Below are 27,763 nucleotides of genomic sequence, written 5' to 3'. Positions count from 1 at the left end.
AAGTCAGAAACGCGAGTGTCAATTCCAGTTCAGTTAATTGGAATTGTTTATTGGCTGTGGCTCACAGAGTTTTTTCAAGGTTAGCCTTGAAAGCTGTGAATATTAATCAAAATAATCATTTATATTCTTTCATATAAACACTAGTAGGCCCTACTTGGAAATACAAAGGCCTACAGAGCACAAAGAGGGTATTAGAAATAATCTTTTATTACTTTATTTTGATAGAGAATAGTAGATATGACATTCAGTGCTTATTTATGCATATTTTATAATTGGATTTGTAATTGTAACTAACATTGATTTAGCCTTCTTTATGATGTATAAATGAGTTAAGATCAGCTTTATTTTGCACAAATAAAGCCATTTGGTGAAACTTTGAAGGAGAGTGTACCGATTTCACATTTTAACCTAATTAGCATAATCAATACTAATCAAATACCAATTTGCATAATTTGGTTTTACTAATTTACTAATTTACAACCATCTATGTGCCTACCAATTTCCATGTAAATATCTTGAAAAATAAAGTTATTGCGAAAAAACATTTGATTTCCTTCATTAATGAGGCCCATTTTGGAACATGTCATCTTCACACAGAATATTATGGCAGTTTTCTAAAAATTAAGCCATTTTTTTCAGTCTTTGATTTGTAATATTTCAAGAATGGATAAACATATCTTAATTCTGTCAAATGTATGTTGTTCAGCAATCAGTTCTGAATTCAATGAGACCAGTTTCAAGCAATTTGGACTGAATTTGAATTTTCACCTGATATGCCTACTATGAAACATATGAAGAAGGCCGTGATTACTGCTTCAGGTCGTCTTGTCTGCCAGTTGCAAACTTGATCATGTGATAACTTAAGTTGACACCCCTCTGAGGCCCTTAAAATAAATATAAAATTTTATATATACATACACAAATATGGCGGCACGGTGGTGTAGTGGTTAGCGCTGTCGCCTCACAGCAAGAAGGTCCGGGTTCGAGCCCCGTGGCCGGTGAGGGCCTTTCTGTGCGGAGTTTGCATGTTCTCCCCGTGTCCGCGTGGGTTTCCTCCGGGTGCTCCGGTTTCCCCCACAGTCCAAAGACATGCAGGTTAGGTTAACTGGCGACTCTAAATTGACCATAGGTGTGAATGTGAGTGTGAATGGTTGTCCGTGTCAGCCCTGTGATGACCTGGCGACTTGTCCAGGGTGTACCCCGCCTTTTGCCCGTAGTCAGCTGGGATAGGCTCCAGCTTGCCTGCGACCCTGTAGAACAGGATAAAGCAGCTACAGATAATGAGATGAGATACACAAATATACATACACACACATTTTATATATCATCTCATCATCTCTAGCCACTTTATCCTGTCCTACAGGGTCGCAGGCAAGCTGCAGCCTATCCCAGCTGACTACGGGCGAAAGGCGGGGTACACCCTGGACAAGTCGCCAGGTCATCACAGGGCTGACACATAGACAACCATTCACACTCATATTCACACCTACGGTCAATTTAGAGTCACCAGTTAACCTAACCTGCATGTCTTTGGACTGTGGGGGAAACCGGAGCACCCGGAGGAAACCCACGCGGGCACGGGGAGAACATGCAAACTCCGCACAGAAAGGCCCTCGTCAGCCACTGGGCTCGAACCCGGACCTTCTTGCTGTGAGGCGACAGCGCTAACCACTACACCACCGTGCTGCCCCACACATTTTTATATATATATATATATATATATATATATATATATATATATATATATATATATACACACACACACATATATATACATATACATTATACTGTGTGTATATACATACATATAGTGCATCTCAAAAAATTAGAATATTGTGAAAAAGTTCAATATTTTCCATCAGTTATTTAAGAAAGTGAAAATGTTATATTATAGACTCACTACACATAAACTAAAATGTTTCAGGCATTTTTCTATTTTAATCAGTATGGCATACAGTACAAAAACAAAAAAAAAACCATCTCAAAATATTAGAATATTTCATTTCGAGTTCGAGTAAAACAGTATGAACACAGTGTATCTCTCGGTCTAGTTCAGTACATACAACCACAATCATGGGGAAGACTGCTGACTTGACTGTTGTCCAGAAGATGATCACTGATGCCCTCCACAAGGAGGGTAAGACACAAAAGATCATTGCTGAAAAGGGTGGCTGGAAAAGGTGCACAAGCAACAGGGATGGCCGCAGTCTTGAGAGGATTGTCAAGAAAAGTTGATTCAAGAACTTGGGAGAGCTTCACAAGGAGTGGCCTGAGGCTGGTGTCAGTGTATCAAGACCCATCACGAACAGACATCTTCAAGAAAGAGGATACAACTTTCGCATTCCTAATATCAAGCTACTCCTGAGCCAGAGACAATGTCAGAAATGTCTTATCTGGGCTAAGGAGAGAAAGAAATGGACTGTTGCTCAGTGGTCCAAAGTTCTCTTTTCGGATGAAAGTACATTTTGCATTTAATTTGGAAATCACAGTTCTAGAGTCTGGAGGAAGAGTGGAGAGGCACAGAATCCAAGGTGTTTGAAGCCCAGTGTGAAGTTTCCACAGTCTGTGATGATTTGGGGTGCCATGTCATCTGCTGGTGTTGGTCCACTGTATTTTATCAAGTCCAAAGTCAACACAGCCATCTACCAGGAGATTTTAGAGCACTTCATGCTTCCATCTGCTGACGAGCTTTTTGGAGATGCCGATTTCCTTTTCCAGCAGGACTCAGCACCTACCCACAGTGCCAAAACTACTACCAAATGGTTTGCTGACCATGATATTACTGTGTTTGATTGGCCAGCCAACTTGCCTGACCTGAACCCCATAGAGAATCTATGGGGTATTGTCAAGAGGAAGATGAGAAACACCCGACCCAAAAATACAGATACGCTGAAGGCCACTATCAAAGCAACCTGGGCTTCAATAACACCTCAGCAGTGCCACAGACTGATCACCTCCATGCCACACCGCATTGATACAGTAATTCATGGTAAAGGAGCCCCAACCAAGTACTGAGTGTATAAATGAATATACTTTTCAGAAATTGGACATTTCTGTACTGTAAATCCTTTTTTGATTGATCTTAGGGAATATTCTAATAATTTGAGATACTGGATTTCTGATTTTCATGAGCTATAAGCCATAATCATCAAAATTAAAACAAAAAAGGCTTTAAATATTTCACTTTACATGTAATGAATATAGAATATATGAAAGTTTACCTTTTTGAATTAAATTATGAAAAAAAGGAACTTTTTCATGGCATTCTAATTTTTTGAGATGCACTAGTATATATACACATACATTTACATGGACACTATATATACACACATATACATATATAAACACAACTTGAAAGTTTTCACACAAAGCTCTCTTATGCTGCAATTATAATAATGTATGAATATAATGAACCTTAACAAATGTAAACATTCACAGCGCCACAATATTCTTTGTAAAACCCAATTCTAAATCAGATCACATTTTTCTAATATCTGATGCTTTTTTCTTTTTTTTTTCTTGCTGGTGTCGCTTGGACATCAATCCTGGGTATCAAACTGGTGGCATCTCTAGTAATAACCTTTTTTGGATTCATGTAAAAAAATTAACAGCATAACAAAATCATAAAGTACCCATTATAATTACACAGTTGAATAGTGCACTTTGCTAGCGTTGTATGTTTGAAGCTACTGCTTGCAAGGTAACATTCAGCCAAGTCCTCATCATTCACTCTGCTTCACTGTGCGGCTAGCTCGGCGATAACTGATGTAGCAAAGTAGGATATTTTAGCTTAGAACTTTGCTCACCATAGAGTATAATATAAAATATTAAACTAGCTAGTTTAATAATTAAACAATTAAGAAATATCCCAAATATGGGAACATTTTTAGATTCAGTTATAGAAATGGCGCCAAGTTAAGTTGGGTGGCACGGTGGTGTAGTGGGGTTAGCACTGTTCCTTCACAACAAGAAGGTTCTGGGTTCGAGCCCAGTTACCGATGAGGGCCTTTCTGTGTGGCGTTTACATGTTCTCCCCATGTCTGCCTCTGGGTGCTCGGGTTTCCCCCACAGTTCAAAGACATGCGGGTTACATTAACACGGGGCAGCCTTAGGCTGAGGTGCCCTTGAGTGAGGCACCTAACCCCCTCCAACTGCTCCCCAGGCACTGTTAGCATGGCTGCCCACTGCTCTGGGTATGTGTGTGTGTTCACTGCTTCAGATGGGTTAAATGCAGAGAGAAATTTCACAAGTGTACATGTGATGAATAAAGCTCTTCTTCTTAAACAATACTTCACTGTTAACTGCATTATGACATTAACAGTGAGGCACTGGGCTTGCGAGCCAGCTACTTTAATGTAGCACTGTACTGACATTACTTACTTGGCAAAAAAAAAAAATGTCATGTGTGTGAAAAGAATGTAATTCTGGTTATCACTGGTTACTGGATGTTCTGAATGCCCTAGATATATACATCACAGTTGTAGCAATGACAAACAATTATAGAGTTATTATATTGTAAATATAACGTCACTTGCTTGGGTGTTTCCTTGGTTCAACCATGTCCATGGTTACATAACTAGTGAAGTAAGTTGTATTCCTGAGCTTTGGGGTCAGCAGTGCTTCTGTCTCATCTGACCACTGAGGTTGAGTTGGAGACTCCACAGGGCTGTTTAGTGGTGTTTGCTTCTTGTATGGTGAGTGAATCAGGGGGAGAGGACAAATTCCTGAAGTGTGGAGATCCAGTGATGAAACAGAAGGGACTCTTTGCTCTTTCCCACCAAATGGCAGTTGTCCTTTATTAGAAAAACTGGCAGCCAGTGGAGTGTTTTCGGTCTGTGATATTTCCTGAGTTGCAATTTTCTGGCTATCTGCCAAAGCGTTGACTGTAGCCATGTTGTTTTTGCTTGATGGCGAAACACTGATGACCTCATTGTCTATGTGACATGTCAGAATTTTCTCTGTGTCCCTTGCCCCAGGCACTGAGAATAGGCTCCACGGCTGTGGGGGAAAGAAAAACAAAACAACGGAACATGTATTTTATGCATTTGCGTTGAATTTTTCAGCACCTAGTAACAACAAATGAGACGTACCTTTCTGCAGTGATCTGATGGCCACATGGACAGAGAACTGAATCGTGGGTCTGGAATCTTTTTACTCAAGAGTTTCCTTTGTCTGCACAGGTGAGAAATAATTACATCAACACAATATCTTGTTTAACCAGTGAAAATAAGCATAATAGAAAGATAAGGTAGTTACTCACATCATCACAGCAAGAATAGACAGCAGGATCATACCAACGCAGCAGGTAATGACCATAATAAGGAAAACTGAACCTGAAAAAAGGAAGCAGAAAAAAGTCAGAGCTTGTAACTTCGGACGTGAAACAAACCTGGCAGTAACTTTGACAGTAACACATACCTTGTATTCACACTCAGACATTTAAATACTGATTGTAGACTAGCTATGGTTATGCACAATTTATCAGTTCTCTCTCGACCCTGACCAGATATTCAGGTAGTGGATTATTCTCATGGGAACAGGATCATGAGAGGAATGGCATTATTTTCTGACCTGTCAATCAGTGCGACACTATCCAATCATGGGCGTCAGTGAGGTCATGTTTTTACAAGTTAGTGCTTTCCTTCAAATGTATTTAAGTGACGTGACATAGCATGAGTCAGAGTCAAAGTCCTTCCCGCACCATTCATGGCATGTTTGGCGGCGCCGATCTCCGTTTCATAGCCCTTGGCCTCTTGCCTATATTACATAGCTAGGGTTACAGTAGGGGCTAGTCCTCTGGTAACCGCGAGAGTTTGACTCCCCACTCCCACCTGTATTGCAGCATGTCTTGCCAGATGGCAGTAGGCACCATTTTTATGATGGCATGACCCGACTGTGAGGAGAACTCACAATCTCCCAATCGAGAGGCAGACTCACTAACCACTAGGCCACTCGCCAGTCATAGCATGGGTTTTGTTTTTCTCTACTCACGGTTTATGAGCTGATAGCCTAGTAGTAGATTAGCCAGTCAGAGTGCGCAATTACTCATATCCAGTGAATGTGGATAGAATTAGATATACTCTCATCATCCACTTTAATAGGAACACCTGTCCGCCTGCTGATTTGTGCAGTAATTTAATCAGCCAATCAAGCGAAGCAGCACAACGCAAACAAATCATGCAGATACAAGTCAAGAGCTTCAGTTAATGTTCACATCAAACATCAATCCATCCATTATCTGTAACCGCTTATCCTGTACAGGGTCGCAGGCAAGCTGGAGCCTATTCCAGCTGACTATGGGCGAGAGGCAGGGTACACCCTGGACAAGTCACCAGATCACTGCAGGGCTGACACATAGACACAGACAACCATTCACACTCACATTCACACCTACGGTCAATTTAGAGTCACCAATTAGCCTAACCTGCATATCTTTGGACTGTGGGGGAAACCGGAGCACCCGGAGGAAACCCACGCGGACACGGGGAGAACATGCAAACTCCACACAGAAAGGCCCTCGTTGACCACTGAGCTCAAACCCAGAACCTTTTTGCTGTGAGGTGACAGTGCTAACCACTACACTACCATGCCACCCTGTTCACATTAAACATCAGAATGAAGAACGTGTCATCTCTGTGACTTTAGCCATGACATAAGTGTTGGTGCAAGATGGACTGGTTTGAGTATTTCATAAACTGCTGATCTCCTGGGATTTTTGCACACAACCATCTGTAAGGTTTCCATAGAATGGTGCAAGAAAATAACAAAAAAACAAAACAACTGGTGAGTGAAGAGTCTGCAGGCTGAAACACCTTCGTGAAATACATGTAAAGGCTAGTCTGAGTTCACTGGAAGTCTATAGTAATTTAAAGAAACAGTCTTTACACATGAGCAGAAAAGTATCTCAGAATACATCACACATGAAACATTGAGGTGGATGGGCTACAACAGCATCATAGTTCCACTCTTGTCAGTCAAGAACGGGATTATGAGGGCCCATGGGCACAGGCTTACAGAAACTGGACAGTTGAAGTCTGGAAAAAGATCAAGTGATTTTTTTTTCTTCTTTTCAAATCTTCAATCAATCTAATCTTCAATGTTTGATGTTTTGTGCATGCTGAGATGCTCATCATGGTTGTAAAGAGTGATTGAGTTATGATATCCTTCCTAGTAACTTGAACCAATCTGGCCATTTTCCTCTGACCTCACTTATCAAGATGTTTCCACCCACAGAACTGTCACTCACTCAGTGCTTTTTGTGTTTCACACCATTCTGTCATGCATAAAAATTCCAGGAGCTCAGCAGTTTATGAAGTGCTCAAACAAGCCCAACTGGCACCAATACCCATGCCAAAATCAAAGTCACAGAGCTCACACATTTTGGTCATTCTGATGTTTGTAGAAATAAAAGTAGACGTACTGTTTCAACTTCTTACTCAAGGAAAAATACAAAAGTACAGGCTATGAAATGCACTCAAAGTATAAAAGTAGCCTTTTGAAGGACATTTCTACCAGCTGTTTCTACATAGAATTTGATATTTGCTCTCTGTTATATAGTAAAGTCTCAAATGTGTATATGCACGTTGTCACAAAAACATGTGTAATACAGGTCCTGATGTTGACAGTGCAATATACTGAATCACGAGAGTTACTTCTTGCTCCTGCTACACGTGCATGACCTTGCCATGCTCCAGGCTTGTAGTACTCGAGTCTAGAACTCTGACTCAAGACCAACTCGTGCCCTAATTTAAGGACTCGTGACTTGACTTGGACTTGAGCACTGATGACTCAGACTTGTACTCAGACTCGTGCATTAACTGCATTTGGACTCGTAAATTGAAGACGAGGACTTGGATTTTTTTATTTATTTTTTGTAACATGCCATAATATTTTGGTACAAGATATTTATCTCATCTCATCTCATTATCTCTAGCCGCTTTATCCTGTTCTACAGGGTCGCAGGCAAGCTGGAGCCTATCCCAGCTGACTATGGGCGAAAGGCGGGGTACACCCTGGACAAGTCGCCAGGTCATCACAGGGCTGACACATAGACACAGACAACCATTCACACTCACATTCACACCTACGGTCAATTTAGAGTCACCAGTTAACCTAACCTGCATGTCTTTGGACTGTGGGAGAAACCGGAGCACCCGAAGGAAACCCACGCGTACACGGGGAGAACATGCAAACTCCACACAGAAAGGCCCTCAAGATATTTATATCTATATAAATTTTTATAATAATTTTGTTCATACATCATGTTCAGGAACAAACTAACGTTAATGGCACTAAAATGCCTGGAGAGAAGCCCCTAGGATTGTCAGCTTTGCTTATATGGACTTCTCGTGCAGTGGGGAAAAAAAAAAAAAATGCACTGTTGTGTGTTCCATATGTAGAAGAACTATCGAGGAGACGACGGGGACGACCTCGAACTTCAATCGTCATTTGGCAAGACTCCACCCAGAGAAGGAAGTGACATGCTATGTTCATTGCTCTGTTGATAGCGGGGCTTGCTGAGCGATGAACTAGCTAGTGTTAACCCTCTCTCATGTTATTTGCCCTGTTGATAGTGGGCGGGGCTTGCTGAGTGATGAACAAGCTTTTTATCCGTAGCCTGTTCACTAAAACAGGGCAGTCAAGCAGTAATGTTAGTTCAGTACAGTAGCGGAGATGGTTTCACATAAAGGCAGCAACAGCCACCGTCAAATGGTGCAGTTGGTGTCTTGTTCTCGGACTCGACCTGGATCAATAGTGGACTCGAAATTTTCTTTAATGACTTGGACTTGAACACTGAGGACTTGAGACTGGACTTGGACTCGAGGTTTAGTGACTCGACTACAACACTGCCGTGCTCCCTTCATTCGCAATAGGAACAGTCACTGAACTTTTTGATCACACCTCGTATACATTTACTTGAGAAAGAATTTTAGTACTTTCATCATCTCTTGTCAGTGGTGGCTCATGGTGGTGGGCTGACAAATTGCATATAGTAACAGACGGGCTACAGTCTAAATGGTAAATAAAGTGATCTCTGGGTGTATGCCAAACAGGATAATAGATACACACTTCATAAAATATTACTTACAGGGCAAAATAAAAATAATTTTGTAAAAAGAACTGTTCATAGTTACTGATTTTGGTTGAGAATATGAGTGGCAAGCTCTTAGAAGAAGCAGACGCTGTACTGGCCACAATATAAACGCTATACGTTGTTCTGGACTGCAGGTTCTCCAAAACGACATGGTGCTGGTCCGGTCCCACAGTGATATCTGTACAAAGAGAACACCAATATCTATACAATGTCACCAAGTCTATGCAATGTACTCACACAAATCAGACTTACTTCTGATTTTCGGATCATTATTTGTTTGGTAGAAGACTGTGTAGTTCAGTACAAATGCACAGCGCTGAGTCGGTATCCAGCGGATCTCCGCGTGCTTGTCACTAACCGCAATCACTTGGACTTGAGACACTTCTGTTAGGTCTACAACAGAACAAAAGTTATACATTTTAATTAGAATTTTAATAACAAGGAGAAAAAAAACTGTTTGGTTTATCCAGACTTTCTCAATCACTGATAGGAATACAGACAATTCTACTACATTTCTAGAAAACATGGTTCCTCAAGGGTTCCTTGGACAGTTAAGAGTTCCATAAAGGGTACCTGTACAGCATTTTAACATGATCGATATTGATAGTACAAGCCTTAATTATAATATTGCACACAGGTGAAGTCACCTGATTAGCTCTCATAAGTAACTAAGTGCTTAAAAGGTCTTAATCACTTCAAGCTTTATTGCACATGGGCAACCAATATGGCGCCCAGGATGTAACATCAAGTCGTTGATAGCCAGGTCCCAGAAATTAAGTGTAGCCGATGTAAACATACTTGTTAGCCTGGATTTAATCAGATGAGAAAGCGTTATCTTCAAATCAGTATGGATCAAAGAACAAGGATACTTGTATGAACCCTGGAAGAATGACTGTACACATCTGGTAAATGATTTCAGCAGTGACTCTTCAGATGATTCTAATGATGAAATCAGTGGTGCTTTGCAAGTGCAAAGTCGGGAAGGCAGGAAAACGGGTACCACCACCAGATGGACAACTCACAAATCGGTAAGCAGCCTATTATATATAGAAACTCAGTGTATGTGCACGCGCGCGTCCATACTAGCTATAAAGCCTATTTATTTATTGCATGTGTGAATAAAGGCAATGTGCCACAACAGTTTATATGGTCTAAATACAGGCTAATGACAGCTTGAAGTCGAGTGTGAGGTTATAGCAGAGCAAAGCTCCATACTTAAGAAAATATGGTAATGCATCAACCGATTTTTGATGGCTTTTTTGACCGCAGGGAAACCAATCATAAGTGCAAGGCAACATATCTCATACTTGATCACTGGTTATCCAACACTTATTTTTAATTCCCTTTAAAAAAAAAAAGCATAGGATTACATATTTACGAATATTTTATACTCATCGGGAGCTCTGCTTTTAGGCAGTGAATTAAAGAGTTAACGCTTGCTAAAACAGAAAGGTGTCAGCATTAACTTTTCCTGCAGTTTGTGCTATAGTAGCGCTTCTGTGGGATTGGACCATATGGGCTAGCCTTCATGCCCCGTGTGAATCAATGAGCCTTCGACATCCATGACCCTGTCGCTGGTTCGCTGGTTGTCCTTCCTTGAACCACTTTTAGTAGGTACTAACCACAGCATATGTGCCATTTTGGAGATGTTCAGACCCAGTCATCTAGCCATCACAATTTGGCCTTTGTCAAAGTCACTCAGATCTTTACGCTTGCCCATTTTTCCTGCTTCCAACACATCAACTTCAAGAACTGACTGTTCTCTTGCTGCCTGATATATCCCACCCCTTGACAGGTGCCACTGTAATAAGATAATCATTAACAATTAATGTTATTCACTTTGCCTGCATCACCTGTCATAACATTCTGGTGTGTGTGTATAATATATATATTAAAAAAACAAACTTGACATTGAAAGTTTGACAGCAAGTCAACACTTTAAATTTTTTTTTTTTTAAGCAAGGCAGTTTTTTTTAATTGTTTGACCTAGGCCTAAATCTAGACTTAACAGTCTCTCTAATATATATTACATGCGAACTAATAAATTAAATGTTACAGCTTTCTTGCATTTCTTCTACTTAATCGGCTTGCCTTGCCTGAATCCCTTTTCTGTGGATGGTGTTGGAATATTGTTGGCACAGCATCAGGTCTAAGTCAAACATGACCTGCGTAGCCCAAGAGCTCGGCCTGTAAATTCCTTCCAAAGCAATCGGGCTCAAAACGGTCCTCACAAACAACAGGATTTCTACAAAAGGATAGTGTTTCTAAAGTGTGACCTGTTCCCAAGTTGTGTAGCTACTGTTTAGCAAGTCATTTACTTTGTTCGATTGTCAGCAATGGAACAGAAAAAAATGCTTTCTCTTATTATCACATTTATTATTTTTAGAACCATAGGCTTTGCACTCCGCTATTTTTCAACAATGTTTTGTAAATCGGGCTACATGACGGTGTCAAGAACAGCGAGCCAATCAAGATACAGGAAACCTATAATGATTCTACATCATGCTGATCTTTGACACTGGTCACAAAATGACAATATGGCTGCACCCTGAAGTGGAACTTAAGTGAGCAGGAATACAAAAGAGTTTTAAAGCATTGCTTTATGTGACACAGTGTAGCAATACAGGGGAGTCAGAAAGCATTTGTGCAAAATGTGTAATATTTCTAGCCTATATTTATTTTTTCGGTGCAGGTACCTTTTAAGAGTGCTGGATGGAACCATTTCTTCTAGTGTAGACTGCATACATGGATATATTCTATCCACATTCACTGGATATGAGCAATCATGCGCTCTGATTGGCTACTCTACTACTACGATATCAGCTCATATACCGTGAGTAGAGAAAAACAAAATGACGGCGCGTTGTTGAACCAACTGAGGACGAAATAAAAGCTCTACTCGAAAACAAACCCCCCAAAATTATCAAGTATTTAAAAGAAACAAAAATCACGAAAAGAATATTTTGTTTGTTTGTTTGATATCCCCCCCACCCCCAATATCGCCTGTTCCACACTCCAGCCCAGTCGGTGGCGGTAATGTACTTTTAAGTTGGTTTGCCAACCGCCAAAAAACCCTAAAGAAGAAAAACAAAACACCAAAAAATACACACAAAAAAAGGCAACAAAATATGGAATACAAGTATTTGATGGTAAGAATGTATCTTTTTGATTGATTTTTTAATGATTTTGTTGGACGTTTTGTATAAAGTTTTTATTTATCATATTTGCAAAAAAATTAAAATGCCCTGTTTCTGAAAATCCAGTGAATGTGGATATAATAAAACAGTTATTCCACTCAATCTCGTGGACATGGCTTATAGCAGACTCAGTGCTATGCGCCTTGTCAGCTATCAGCTCATGTACGACTCGATTTTGTGGAATAACTTAAATATTTCAGATATTAATTGAAATCAAATTTGTCCAAAAACAACCTGTGCTATTTGTACTCACTTCTTTCTCGGCCACAGTTATGAAGAGTAATCTGATTTCCAGGCCCATCTTTATAGAGTGGAGTCAGTGATATGGTGTAGGTGGACGGCTCACCTGGCATTTAAAGAACGCATAAATATCTAAAATGGATTGAAAGAACATAGTATATAAACACTGGCAGAATTAGATGTGTGTACATACCCTTCAGAACGAAACTGGTTTCTTGGGTTTGCTGCCACATGTAGTTTTTGGCTGTACTGTTCCAGACTATTATATATCCACTGACAGGAAGACTGGGCTTCTCCCAGGTGATATGGATATCCCCATGCTGGAGAAACACGCTGATATTCCCAACTGGAGGTAAATTGACTTCTGATCAATGGAAAATAAAAAGACATGTATTAATGGTTCTGATAGCATTTTAATTTCTTTTGTTAATCTCATTATTCTAATAATGCTGCTGAATTCTCTGTCCTGATTGGTCAGAAGGTTTGAATCTGTAGCAACATCTAACACACAGGGACTTGTATGACAAATGCTCCTCATCGTCTAAGCCGAATAATAAACAAGATTATCAAATGTGCTGTTATTTAAAAAAGGTCTGCTAGTAGATATAAGGAAACTTTCTTTAATGGGATGTTTATTTAATGCTTAGGAGTTCATGATCCAGGATAAAAACATAAGTGGAAGTGTCAGAGGTGAAGGTGTTTACACCTTTGTGGTTACCCAATAATATGACAAGCTGCATTTTTTATTTTATCCCATTTCCATCAACAGAAAATGAGGAAGTGACTGTTGCGATAACATGGAATGTCAGGAACTAACTTGTTTCACAGACGTTTCACAAAGGTTAAACTGATACTAAAAAGAAAAACAAAGGTTAAACTGATACTAAAAAGAAAAACAAAGGTTAAACTGATACTAAAAAGAAAAACAAAGGTTAAACTTGTACTACAAATATTAGTTTTACTAAAAAGAAAACGTATTACAAATATTAAATATAACTATGAATGGATAAACAAGTACAATATGTTATTCGTTATTATACGACAGTTAGTTCCGGTGCATTAATTTGATTACTCCAGTGGCATTCCAAGATTGCTGATATTTCATGTAATGGCACTGGGATATTTCACTTTATTCAATCCACATTCACTGGATATGCACAATCGCGCGCTCTGATTAGCTACTCTACTACTAGGCTATTAGCTCATATACCGTGAGTAGAGAAAAACAAAATGGCAGAGCGTGTTGCTGAACCAACCGAGGACGAAATAAAAACTCTACTCGAAAACAAAACCCCAAAAATACAAAAAAAAAGCAACAAAATATGGAATAAAAGTATCTGATGGTAAGAACATATCTTTTTTTAAAGAACTATTATTATAGCATTTTTTCACAAATTGCAACTGTCATTTCATTGGGTTGTTTAGATTTTAAGCGGAAATGATTTTGTCGGACATTTGTATAAAGTTTTTATTTAACGAATTTTCAAAAAGTAAAAATAAAAATGCTCCGTTTCTTAAAATCCAGTGAATGTAGATAGAATAAAACGAACAGTTATTCATTGTGCATGGCTTATAGCCCAGTTGGACCTACTGTTAATCATCTCATTTCATTATCTCTAGCCGCTTTATCCTGTTCTACAGGGTCGCAGGCAAGCTGGAGCCTATCCCAGCTGACTACGGGCGAAAGGCGGGGTACACCCTGGACAAGTCGCCAGGTCATCACAGGGCTGACACATAGACACAGACAACCATTCACACTCACATTCACACCTACGGTCAATTTAGAGTCACCAGTTAACCTAACCTGCATGTCTTTGGACTGTGGGAGAAACCGGAGCACCCGGAGGAAACCCACGCAGACACGGAGAGAACATGCAAACTCCGCACAGAAAGGCCCTCGCCGGCCCCGGGGCTCGAACCCGGACCTTCTTGCTGTGAGGCAACAGCGCTAACCACTACACCACCATGCCACCCACTGTTAATCGTTATTCTGTTAAACTCTCTCACCTTCTGCCATGGCAGGGACCTCAATGGAAGCTTCATTGAGACGTGTTTCATTGCGAATCACAGCCACAGTTATTCTGTGTGGCTTTTCATCTAAAGTAATAAAGGTATGATTTTGGTAGGGCCCACAGCATTTGGAAAGCCTTAGAGAGTCGCAGTAGATGCAATATTCATCAAACGCTTTACATGATGGTGAGACTCCCTGAAAGAAAAAAAAAAAAATCATAGATCATTTCATCAAATACATTCAGGTCCATGATCAGGACTGCTAGAACCTTCTTGAAATGCCATCTTACCGTCCACATAAGGTGCACTGTTCTTTTCCCCCGGTCATTCAGCACACTTTTGGATCTCCAGAGATGGAGCTGTAAGCTACTGACTGTCAAAGGAAGAAAATATTTGTATCGAGTGGAAATGTAACATCTTCGTGATTAGAAGATGAATGTAAAATAAAACATAAAACTAATAAGGGTAGTAATTAAGATGTTACCATTGAGATAGCTGAGTGCTGTAACAGCGTGGCTCCATGTACTCCAGACCGAGTTGTTATACCTACTGCGCACGGACACGGTATAGTTGGTACACGATTTCACCTCAGTCATTTCCACAGTACTTATTAAGCAGCTTTTCAGGTGTTTCATCACAGGCTGCTATAAGACATGAATTAGTGAGAGAAGACTGATAAAATCTCACAGACACCTTCACAGCACAGAGATGGGAAAAAAAAAAAAATCACCTGTGAAAACTTGCTCTCAAGTCAAAGCATCGAAATGTTTGTGCAGTATGACCTGAACACCTCAGTGCATCGAGTGGTGAAAAATCAACTACAATGCACCTTGTCTTAGACTTCCAAAGGGCTTTTACACCAAGTCCTGTCCAGAAAGTCACATGCACTGCACAATATTTTTAGACACTTCACATGTTAAGGTTCATACATTTTACACGTGTGTTTATTTCCACATGTCATTTTCACACAGTTGTGACACGAGAGCATGTGCACTTTCAGGGCATGGTGAAATGCACCATCACAGGGATTACATCAACCATGTGATTACATATTATTCACATAACTACATGGCATGTAAGGGCAAGTCCTTTAAAAAAATATATTTCTAACTTCACTCCTTATATTCAGGGATTTTTCATTTGTTTCTTTAAAGCTAGACTGCCTTTCAGGTTTTTTAAGTGTAGGTCATAAAAAGAATTTTTCCTGACACCCAGTTATTTTTGTTTAGTGGACTGAAAGCTACTGAATTCAAATCACAGACTTCCAATTTTATTAGGTTTTTTTTTTTTTAATAGAACAGTTAATGAATTTAGGGCCATGTGGCCCTAAATTCTCTGCTATTTTTTCCTGCTTCACCATGACCCAGTTCAAGATACAACCCCGATTCCAAAAAAGTTGGGACAAAGTACAAATTGTAAATAAAAACGGAATGCAATGATGTGGAAGTTTCAAAATTCCATATTTTATTCAGAATAGAACATAGATGACATATCAAATGTTTAAACTGAGAAAATGTAACATTTAAAGAGAAAAATTAGGTGATTTTAAATTTCATGACAACACATCTCAAAAAAGTTGGGACAAGGCCATGTTTACCACTGTGAGACATCCCCTTTTCTCTTTACAACAGTCTGTAAACGTCTGGGGACTGAGGAGACAAGTTGCTCAAGTTTAGGGATAGGAATGTTAACCCATTCTTGTCTAATGTAGGATTCTAGTTGTTCAACTGTCTTAGGTCTTTTTTTGTCGTATCTTCCGTTTTATGATGCGCCAAATGTTTTCTATGGGTGAAAGATCTGGACTGCAGGCTGGCCAGTTCAGTACCCGGACCCTTCTTCTACGCAGCCATGATGCTGTAATTGATGCAGTGTGTGGTTTGGCATTGTCATGTTGGAAAACGCAAGGTCTTCCCTGAAAGAGACGTCGTCTGGATGGGAGCATATGTTGCTCTAGAACCTGGATATACCTTTCAGCATTGATGGTGTCTTTCCAGATGTGTAAGCTGCCCATGCCACACGCACTAATGCAACCCCATACCATCAGAGATGCAGGCTTCTGAACTGAGCGCTGATAACAACTTGGGTCGTCCTTCTCCTCTTTAGTCCGAATGACACGGCGTCCCCGATTTCCATAAAGAACTTCAAATTTTGATTCGTCTGACCACAGAACAGTTTTCCACTTTGCCACAGTCCATTTTAAAGGAAAAGGCAACTTTTGTACAAAATCACCACAAACAGATAGATAAATATATAAAGTAATCGATCATGGAATTTATAGAGAAAGAACAGACCGCATAACAGTATCTTTTAACTTTTAATAATATGGGCTTGCGCTGAGCTCAGCGAAGATGCGTTCCGCCATATTGATCTACTGCGTGACGTCATGCGGCCCACCACTGAAAAGAACTCTTCAGTGCTTCATGGTAATAAGGTAAAAAACCAGTACAATCGCTTCTTCAAAGTTTCACCAAATGGTTTTATTTATGCAACTTAAAGCTCATAATACTGTACAACTTTGGTTGAGTAAAAACACGGAGCAAAAACATGGCTGAATCCTGAATGACTCCTATTTGGATTTGTCCTACCAAGCCTACTGCGCATGCGTGAAGCGGCTCGGCTCAGTTTTCCCTTTCGGGCGCTCTCGTTTTCTGTTAGAATTTGGTAAAGAAAAAAATAAATAAATATTATTTACCAGCTTACCGGGTCCATGAACATAAATCTGACAGCTGACAAGGTCGGGATATAAACGAATCGAATACAAGCCACCCGCCGGGACTCCTAATCACAGTGATCTGCTTGTAAACACTGTTTTCATGGGCCCAGTGACGTCACAGATCAGAGGGAGGCACATTAACGAAAGATTCTGATTGGTTTATAGTTGCCCACAATCTCAAAATGGCTGACTCCTCCAACTTCGACTCCTCTGTGACAATTCATGATTTCAAAGTTAAAAATATTTTTTCATGTTCGATATATAATGGAAATAATCAACGGAATTGATTACGTATATGTTTTTCTCCTATTACACACCTGGTTTTGTACAAAAGTTGCCTTTTCCTTTAAATGAGCCTTGGCCCAGAGAAGACGTCTGCGCTTCTGGATCGTGTTTAGATACGGCTTCTTCTTTGAACTATAGAGTTTTAGCTGGCAACGGCGGATGGCACGGTGAATTGTGTTCACAGATAATGTTCTCTGGAAATATTCCTGAGCCCATTTTGTGATTTCCAATACAGAAGCATGCCTGTATGTGATGCAGTGCCGTCTAAGGGCCCGAAGATCACGGGCACCCAGTATGGTTTTCCGGCCTTGACCCTTACGCACAGAGATTCTTCCAGATTCTCTGAATCTTTTGATGATATTATGCACTGTAGATGATGATATGTTCAAACTCTTTGCAATTTTACACTGTCGAGCTCCTTTCTGATATTGCTCCACTATCTGTCGGCGCAGAATTAGGGGGATTGGTGATCCTCTTCCCATCTTTACTTCTGAGAGCCGCTGCCACTCCAAGATGCTCTTTTTATACCCAGTCATGTTAATGACCTATTGCCAATTGACCTAATGAGTTGCAATTTGGTCCTCCAGCTGTTCCTTTTTTGTACCTTTAACTTTTCCAGCCTCTTATTGCCCCTGTCCCAACTTTTTTGAGATGTGTTGCTGTCATGAAATTTCAAATGAGCCAATATTTGGCATGAAATTTCAAAATGTCTCACTTTCGACATTTGATATGTTGTCTATGTTCTATTGTGAATACAATATCAGTTTTTGAGATTTGTAAATTATTGCCTTCCGTTTTTATTTACAATTTGTACTTTGTCCCAACTTTTTTGGAATCGGGGTTGTACAACGTCATGCATCATGTGGTGGGCTTTCCTTGTTCACACAAGGCATTGTGGGATACACATTTGAAACAGGAGAGAAAAATGGAGGACATGAGTGTGCGAATGAAACGTGAAAGACCGACTACAGTAACGGAAAGCGAGAAGAAAAGATGTTATGTTGCGAAGGAAACACAAGCCCAGACTAATAAATATCGGCGGTCAGCAAGCACCTCAGTGTGATCAGCTGTTCGTTTAGCGACAGAATGATGTAACCGTCAGTGCACGGTCAAGGTAAGCCTGTAGATGGCAGTAATGCAACACTGGATGCCAGCTGTCGTGAAACCCAAAAAAGGAAGCAGATGGTAAACCTGCGCATGCACACCTGGACTTCCTCTGTCTGCTTGACCTGATATTTTGTGAGATGTTACAGAAATAAATATATATCACAGTGACCACATTTCAGAGGGAAGTAAATTTCACTGATTTTATGAAATCGAAAGGCCGTCTAGCTTTAAAGGAACAGTCCACCGTATTTCCATAATGAAATATGCTCTTACCTGAATTGAGACGAGCTGCTCCGTACCTATCCGAGCTTTGCGCGACCTCCCAGTTAGTCAGACGCAGTCCGACGCGCTGTCACTCCTGTTAGCAATGTAGCTAGGCTCAGTATGGCCAACGGTATTTTTTGGGGCTGTAGTTAGATGTGACCAAACTCTTCCGCGTTTTTCCTGTTTACATAGGTTTATATGACCAGTGATATGAAACAAGTTCAGTTACACAAATTGAAACGTAGCGATTTTCTATGCTATGGAAAGTCCGCACTATAATGACAGGCATACTAACACCTTCTGCGCGCTTCGACAGCGCATTGATATCTGAGCTCCGTATCAATGCGCTGCCGAAGCGCGCAGAAGGTGTTAGTACGCCTGTCATTATAGTGCGGACTTTCCATAGCATAGAAAATCGCTATGTTTCAATTTGTGTAACTGAACTTGTTTCATATCACTGGTCATATAAACCTATGTAAACAGGAAAAACGCGGAAGAGTTTGGTCACATCTAACTACAGCCCCAAAAAATACCGTTGGCCATACTGAGCCTAGCTACATTGCTAACAGGAGTGACAGCGCGTCGGACTGCGTCTGACTAACTGGGAGGTCGCGCAAAGCTCGGATAGGTACGGAGCAACTCGTCTCAATTCAGGTAAGAGCATATTTCATTATGGAAATACGGTGGACTGTTCCTTTAAGGTTTGCCACTGGCAAGAAAACTAGTGACGTACTGTAATTTAAAACAAGAATGCTAAAGTAAACATGATGCACACATCCACATAGATTTTGTTATATCATTCCTAGAATGCTAATGTTAGCTTTTCACTAAGAAACTCATCAACTCATTATGCAATAAATCAGATGCATAAAATATCTGGGTAAAATCTAAAATCTGCATAACTACACTCATTTATACACAAAACAGCACACAGTAGTGTTGTAGTACTCAAGACCGGTCTCAAGACCACTTTTTGAAGATCTCAGTCTCATCTCAGACTCAACCGCGTTTTTACTCAGACTTGTCTCGGCCTCAGACATAGAGGACTCTGGATTTTATTTCAAGATCATTACATTACATTACAGGCATTTTAGCATAGAGGACTCTGGATTTTATTTCAAGACCAATCAAGACCACAACTTGGGATCTCACTAAATTGTCTGATTTTACTGCATTTCATTGGCTCTGTATCTGTACTCTGCATAAAGTTGAACCTAATCTAATTTATTTGTTAACATTGTTATTGTGATTGGATGTAAACTTCCTGCTTCAAAATTTTTTTTCTAATTTTAAATTTTCATTACCCCCCCTCCCCCTTCACACCCACTGGTCTGGTCCTCTGTCTCGCCCTGCCTTGGTCTTGAATTGGTCTCAATCCATCAAATCTTGGTCTTGTCTTGGTCTTAATACACTCTGGTCTTGGTCATGACTTGATTTTGGTCCAGTTTAGGTGGTCTTTACATTACAGGCATTTTAGCAGATGCTTTTATCCAAAGCGACATACAACATACCCAGAGCAGCCTGGGGAACAGCTGGGGGTTCGGTGCCTTGCTCAAGGGTACTTCAGCCATTCCTGCTGGTCCAGGGAATCAAACCAGCGACCTTTTGGTCCCAAAGCTGCTTCTCTAACCAATTAGGCTATGGCTTTCCCCCAGTGGTCTTGACTACAACACTAGAACACAGATTTTAATCATTCAGGACTTCACTCTGAGACTCACCTCAGTACATGAACCTTTTTTGCATAACCGTGTTTCACACTCCGTACTGTCCTGTAAAGTCCACGGCCGCTGCTCATTCTTCCATGACACTCGGATTCCAGTCGGCAAAGGCTCAGCGATAACATCTGTCGGTGAATCCATTGGAACTAGAGCACACATGTCATTATCATATATATTTATGTTCCTGAATTTTCAAACCACAGCACCCATGAACAATTATATTGCGTGAAATGTCAATCAAAATGTTTCACATCATAAACAGCATTTTTCGTAGTTTCCGCAGGTTGACATTAATTACACTAGTTTTGCATTTAAAAATCAAGTAAACAGAACTAATATTATTGACTATAATATGTATTATAGTGAATATTACTGTACAACAAAACGGTTCAAATCAATTAAGTTCAATTCAACTGAAATGTCAAAAACAAGCATCTCTCGAACTGTACGTACAGCTATAGCAAGTAAAAAAAAAAAAAATCTGACTAAAATAAATAAAGAATCAAATTGTGAATCCCCTGACTATACAAAACAGACCCCACTTTGAGAATGACAGAGCTGCAGTAGAACCAGGTGTCTATCCATAGGTGCCATGTAAAACTTCTTTTAAGTTTTAATACACAGCCAGGTCCATAAATATTTGGACACTGACAAAGATATTGTTATTTTAGCTGTCTACCACAGTACACTGGAGCTGAAATGAAATAATGACCGAGTTTAAAGTGAAGACTTTATGCTTTAATTTGAAGATATTTACAACCAAATTGGGTGAAAATGGTATCAGAGTTGTAGTGTTTATGTCCTCCCTGCCCTTTTTAGGGAACCAAAAGTAATTGAACAATTGGCTGCTCAGCTGTTCCATGGCCAAGTGTGTAAAAAAAAAAAATCCCTTCTGTGAAGCATAGGGTTGGTAGGATCATGCTGTAGGAGTATTTTACTTGAAAAGGGACTGTTGAAATTAGATGAAATTATTAGAAAGGAGGATTATTTATAAATACCGAAACAAAACCTCAAGACATTAGCCAGAATGTTAACACTTGGACACAAATGGGTCTTCCAGCAGGACACTGATCCTAAGCATACAATACCAGAGAAAAGTTTGAACACACCTTCTAATTCAATGGTTTTTCATGTCTTAAAGTAATGATGGATGTCATTTCTCTTTACTTAGTTGAGCGGTTCTTGGCATAATATGGATTACTCCAGCTGTGGAATAGGGCTATTTACTGTATTATTATTTACTATTTAATCTCAAACTCATTAAGAAGGCAAGAATTTGCACTAATTACCTTTTGACGAGGCACCTGTTAATTGAAAAGCATTCCAGGTGACTACCTCATGATGCTAGTTAAGATAATGCTAATAGTATGCAAAGCACCATCAAGGTAAACGCTGACTATTTTGAAGAATCTAAAATATGAAACTTGTTGGGGGGTTAAAACACCTTTTTTGTTTACCACATAATTCCATCTATGTTCCAGATGCTATTTCATAGTTTTGATGTCTTCAGTATTGTTCTACAATGTAGAAAACAGTCAAAATACAGAAAAACTTATGAATGAGTAGGTGTGTCTTTTGACTGGTACTGTACCTACAAAGTTGCAATAAAATGGCTTTCAGACAACATAGTGAAGTACTGGTCGTCACAAAGCCCTGACCTGATGTCCACAGATTTAAAAAAAAAATTTAAAAAAAATTTGTTTGAACAAAGAGACCAACAAACCTGGCTGAGTTACACCAGCTCGTGGAAGGCTACTCCAAGAGTTTGTTTCAAGTTTAAAAGGTAATCCCAACAAATGCCAAAAGTGTATGTAAACATTTGACCCATGGAAATTCCAATATAAATCACCCCTATTCTTTATAATCTAAATCGGTTGCTGGTTTCTTTCCACATTCAGTACAAACTCCTGCTCTATACTTTTATGGCCTTGCTCTTAACTACGTAAAAGGTCTGGTAGATCCTTACATCACTTCCTGCATGTTAAAGTCAACCGATTAAACGTGATGCCCAAATTTAGGCTTTCTTCTATGGGTGGTAAAGCTTTCAGTGCCGCAGCTCCACAATTATAGAACTTGATTCCATAAAACCTCCTACATTTCAGAATTTAAGAGTATCTAGTTGTCATGTAGTGCTTGATTTGAGTTTGTTTGCTTGTTTTTGTTTGAGAAAGGTCTCATCTCATCTCATTATCTCTAGCCACTTTATCCTGTTCTACAGGGTCGCAGGCAAGCTGGAACCTATCCCAGCTGACTACGGGCGAAAGGCGGGGTACACCCTGGACAAGTCGCCAGGTCATCACAGGGCTGACACATAGACACAGACAACCATTCACACTCACATTCACACCTACGGTCAATTTAGAGTCACCAGTTAACCTAACCTGCATGTCTTTGGACTGTGGGGGAAACCGGAGCACCCGGAGGAAACCCACGCGGACACGGGGAGAACATGCAAACTCCACACAGAAAGGCCCTCGCCGGCCCCGGGGCTCGAACCCAGGACCTTCTTGCTGTGAGGCGACAGCGCTAACCACTACACCACCGTGCCGCCCTGTTTGAGAAAGGTGCTATATAAAAAAAAAAAAATTAATAATAATAATGCAGAAGTCATGGCCTAAAGGTTAGAGAAGCAGCTTTGGGACCAAAAGGTCACCAGTTCGATTCCTTGGACCAACAGGAATGGCTGAAGTGCTCTTGAGCAAGGCACCTAACCCCCAGCTGCTCCGGGTATGTTGTACGTCGCTCTGGATAAGAGCATCTGCTAAATGACTGTAATGTAATAATAATAATAGTGTTGTTGTTGGCAGCACAGTGGTGTAGTGGTTAGTACTGTCGCCTCACAACAGGAAGGTTCTGGGTTCGAGCCCGGTGGTTGACGAGGGCCTTTCTGCGTGGAGTTTGCATGTTCTCCCCGTGTCTGTGTGGGTTTCCTCCGGGTGCTCCGGTTTCCCCCACAGTCCAAAGACATGCAGGTTAGGTTAACTGGTGCCTCTAAATTGACCGTAGGTGTGAGTGTGAATAGTTGTGTGTCTCCATGTGTCAGCCCTGTGATGATCTGGCGACTTGTCCAGAGTGGACCCTGCACAGGATAAGTGGTTACGGATAATGGATGATGATGATGATGATGATGATGTTGTTAATAAAAGCTGAAATAAATCTCTCTCTTATCTATTATTGTAAAATGTCCTCTTATGGAAATAAAGCAAATGTTCTACTGGACTTCACACAGGAAATGTTTGGGAACGTGAAATGTGAAACCTACATTTCAACCTACATTTGAAAGTCTACAGCCTAGGTGTATGCAAATCTTTGGCTTCAACTCTAAATGTATTTAATTTATTTCATGGTGGGGTTTTTCCTGTTAAAGTAAATCCAATTAGGGTTGACCCTGACCTACCTACTGCTTTATAATCCAGCAGAAAAAAATAATAATAAAAAGATTTTAAATCACTGAACTGTCAATTTCAGCTACTTACCAATATTCCAAAGGTCACTGTAGGTAACTTCACTGGAGCAAGCCAAATCCTCATACGGATTCTGTGCACACACACTTACGGTCAATTTATGACCAAATATCAGTTCCACATACTCTGGGATTGTGTAGTGTTTCTTCCATGATTCATGTTTATATTCTGCAAGCAGCTGCCTGCAGAAATCACATGTACATAAACTATTATAATCACTCATAAAAAAATTAGTTTCCATAGAGAAAGTTGGACAGTCACTTACTTTACATGGATTGTGTACTTTATATCTGTAGGGTATGGATCATGATCCCAAATACAAGTTATTGTGGGCCAGGGTGGATTGACAAATTTTCCAACACATGAGATATTTTCAGGTCTTCTGATGAGAGCTGAGAGAGACATCATGGGTGGGCATTTGGATATTCAGCATATTAAACATGGGTTTTGCATTTTTAACAGAGTACTGTACAACATTCTTAGGCACAACTACAGAAATGATAAATCCCATAATGCCAAGATGCTTTAAAAATAGTGAATGAACAATTTCTAAATATAAATGTTACTTTTGTGCAACTTTATCATAAATCTTACAAGGAAAGCTGTTTAACATTTAACTGTTAAAAATCACATGACAGTATGAATGTGCTTTGCAGACATGCTATGGTTCACATTGTTCGTGTTTTTATTTTTCTACGTCATTTAGGATTTTTTTCCCCCGCATGATTAGTTTATCACCGTTTGTTATAAGGTAGGTGTTGCTATTTTCCTACATGCTTGCTTTTTTTTCATGTGTTATTTTTTTCCCCAAAATGTAATGCATGTACTGCGCATGTAGTTTTATTTTTTCATGTGATCACAAAATATTAACATGATGCTATACGTTTACTTAGATTCTCAGTGTGTAAATTCAAGGCATAACATGCGACTTGTTTTTCACATGATCACATTATTTACATAGCCACATTGACAATTATATAACCTCTGCAACCTTTTCATTATGGAAAATTAATTATTTTCTAATATCGTTTTACAATATGCCGAAAATGAAAATGCAATTAATTCTATTTCAAACATTATGACAAAAAAGGGTATCTAAGAATTATGCACAGTGCTGTATAGCTTATTTACTGTATTAGGTACATGCATACTGTATCACTATTATGTAATAGGATTTGCATGTTTAACATTTCAGTACTCACGGTGCGTGCGGATGAAGGTGCCATGCAATAAGAGAGGCGTAGTAATGTTTAAAAAACACTCCACTGTGCCCTTTTCTACAGTGATATTGTGAATGGACACAGAGGCCAAGGTGGTGTTGAAGTCATAAAACCTCTGGTCTATTTTTATCTTATTGAGAGTCCAGAAGATTCTGCTGGAATTGAACGGCGTCTCTGAGCGGCAATCACTACTTGATGGAGCTTTGAGGAACATTGTTAGATCAGAACCATATGGGACATCTGGGTTCTTGGGGAAAATTTCACAAACGTCCTTATCTGAAGATTAAAGAGCATGTAATTAAATTCATGAATTCAGCCCAAGAGCACTCAACTGTACTCAGCTGTGCATTTATTTCCCTGTTACTGTGGTGAAAAGCCTTAGGCACATAAAGACAATTCTTGTCAGCTACATTTAAATGTACGGTGTATCAATCAGCCCACTGTCAAGAAAAAAATAGTTTAGTACTTTATTCTAGTGTGCTTTTTTTTTTAAATTTGTTTTGTAAAACATTTTGTGAGCAGATATGCATCAACAACCCAAATGACATTACAACATCTCCCAGTCAATATATTTGGAATTTCAGGCAATTAAATTATATTCTTCTCACACAAACACTTTTTTCCCCCCATATCTACACCTCAGTTAATTGTACCATAATAAATGTTTGAAGGCAGTGCATAATTAGCCTGTACTCTCAGCCTATATGATGCCTGAAAGTGCCCTTAATGGAGTAGAGAGGCTTTTAACAGGCTCTAATCTGCTCGTCCACTTTCTTAGAATTAGTTCCAGTTTGTTTGATAACTTGGGTGGCATTTCCTGTAACACTGGGGTCTATTATAATGTTCATTTTCACTTCAAATAAAAACATAATGAATATTATGGAGCTCTGAAGTTTATATGTGTGTATGTATAATATATATATATATATATATATATATATATATATATATATATATATATACACACACATACACACACATACCTCCATAATATTCATTATGTTTTTAATTTGAAGTGTGTGTATAATGTTTTTATTTGAAGTATATATATATATATATATATATATATATATATATATATATATATATATACACACACACACCATCTCATCTCATTATCTCTAGCCGCTTTATCCTGTTCTACAGGGTCGCAGGCAAGCTGGAGCCTATCCCAGCTGACTACGGGCGAAAGGCGGGGTACACCCTGGACAAGTCGCCAGGTCATCACAGGGCTGACACATAGACACAGACAACCATTCACACTCACATTCACACCTACGGTCAATTTAGAGTCACCAGTTAACCTAACCTGCATGTCTTTGGATTGTGGGGGAAACCGGAGCACCCGGAGGAAACCCACGCGGACACGGGGAGAACATGCAAACTCCACACAGAAAGGCCCTCGCCGGCCACGGGGCTCGAACCCGGACCTTCTTGCTGTGAGGCGACAGCGCTAACCACTACACCACCATGCCGCCCCACACACACACAATATATATATATATATATATATATATATATATATATATATATATATGCACACACACATATAATTTTATCTTGTGCACACAAGTTATTTTTATTACATTGATGGCATTTAGCAGACACTCTTATCCAGAGTGACATACAACACATCCAGGGCAGCCTGGGGAGCAGCTGGGGGTTCGATACCTTGCACAAGGGCACTTCAGCCATTCCTGCTGGTCCAGAGAATCGAAGCAGTGACCCTTTGGTCCCAAAGCTGCTTCTCTAACCATTAGGCTATAGCTTCCCCATTTTAAATATATATATATATATATATATATATATATATATATATATATATGAGAGAGAGATTATCTATCTATCTATCTATCTATCTATCTATCTATCTATCTATTTTGTGCATAGAAGATAAATAATTTAAAAAACACCTTTCTGGACTTTAGAGGCTCAGTAATAATAATAAACTTGTAAAGAGAGAAAAATATACTCAATCACTCACTCACCTTTACACACTACTTGAAGAACTGCTGTCATGAGAAACACAGCAATCCGCATGATTACTAATCCAGTTCAAGCACAAAAACCTTGGTCTTGGTGTTGTCCCGGATCTCTAGCTGTAGATGTGAAATAAAATCTCCAGAAATCTTTCTGGTGAATCAGATGAAGAAAGGAGTGCTGATGTGTGTGTGTGTGTCTCTCTCTCTCTGCCTCACTCACCCATTCAGCTCCTCCAGCACTCAGAGCCAGTGTCCATCTCTCTTCTGTTCAGAAAACCAGAGTTAAAAAGAAATCCTCTTGTTATCCTGTTCATCACAGTTTCACATTCAACACGAACACAGAGTCACTTTCGGACAGCGTTCCCTCTTCTACCTTTCTGTGAAATCGGAAGTCCACGCTGAGAGAGGTGTTGCGACACGCACCCATCTAGAACGCACAACAAGGAAGAAATGCAAGAACGTCGGTTAC

General features: G+C 39.8%; 1 protein-coding gene across 2 annotated transcripts; it reads right to left on the bottom strand.

The window, feature by feature from the left end:
• Window positions 1–1,918: 1,918 nt before the first annotated feature.
• LOC132873485 (interleukin-31 receptor subunit alpha-like) lies at window positions 1,919–27,763 on the bottom strand. Of its 2 annotated transcripts, XM_060909111.1 has the most exons (17): window positions 27,668–27,757; window positions 27,515–27,558; window positions 27,301–27,411; window positions 25,295–25,588; window positions 24,358–24,484; window positions 24,105–24,274; window positions 20,629–20,774; window positions 15,026–15,185; window positions 14,832–14,914; window positions 14,539–14,737; window positions 12,725–12,895; window positions 12,545–12,637; window positions 9,347–9,487; window positions 9,135–9,272; window positions 5,261–5,333; window positions 5,091–5,172; window positions 1,919–4,998 (listed from the first exon to the last, which is right to left on the bottom strand). In XM_060909111.1, exons 3-17 carry the CDS (start codon window positions 27,350–27,352, stop codon window positions 4,528–4,530), a joined length of 2,400 nt encoding a protein of 799 aa, XP_060765094.1. In that variant the 5' UTR covers window positions 27,353–27,411; window positions 27,515–27,558; window positions 27,668–27,757; the 3' UTR covers window positions 1,919–4,527. The 2 variants fall into 2 exon arrangements, with proteins under 2 accessions (XP_060765094.1, XP_060765095.1); XM_060909112.1 differs by having other exon boundaries at window positions 15,026–15,182; window positions 27,301–27,763.

This window comes from Neoarius graeffei, chromosome 25 (assembly GCF_027579695.1).
Source record: "Neoarius graeffei isolate fNeoGra1 chromosome 25, fNeoGra1.pri, whole genome shotgun sequence".
NCBI lineage: Eukaryota > Metazoa > Chordata > Actinopteri > Siluriformes > Ariidae > Neoarius > Neoarius graeffei.
The sequence above is the reverse complement of the archived record's forward strand: the minus strand, read 5'-3'. Positions and strand labels throughout refer to the sequence as shown.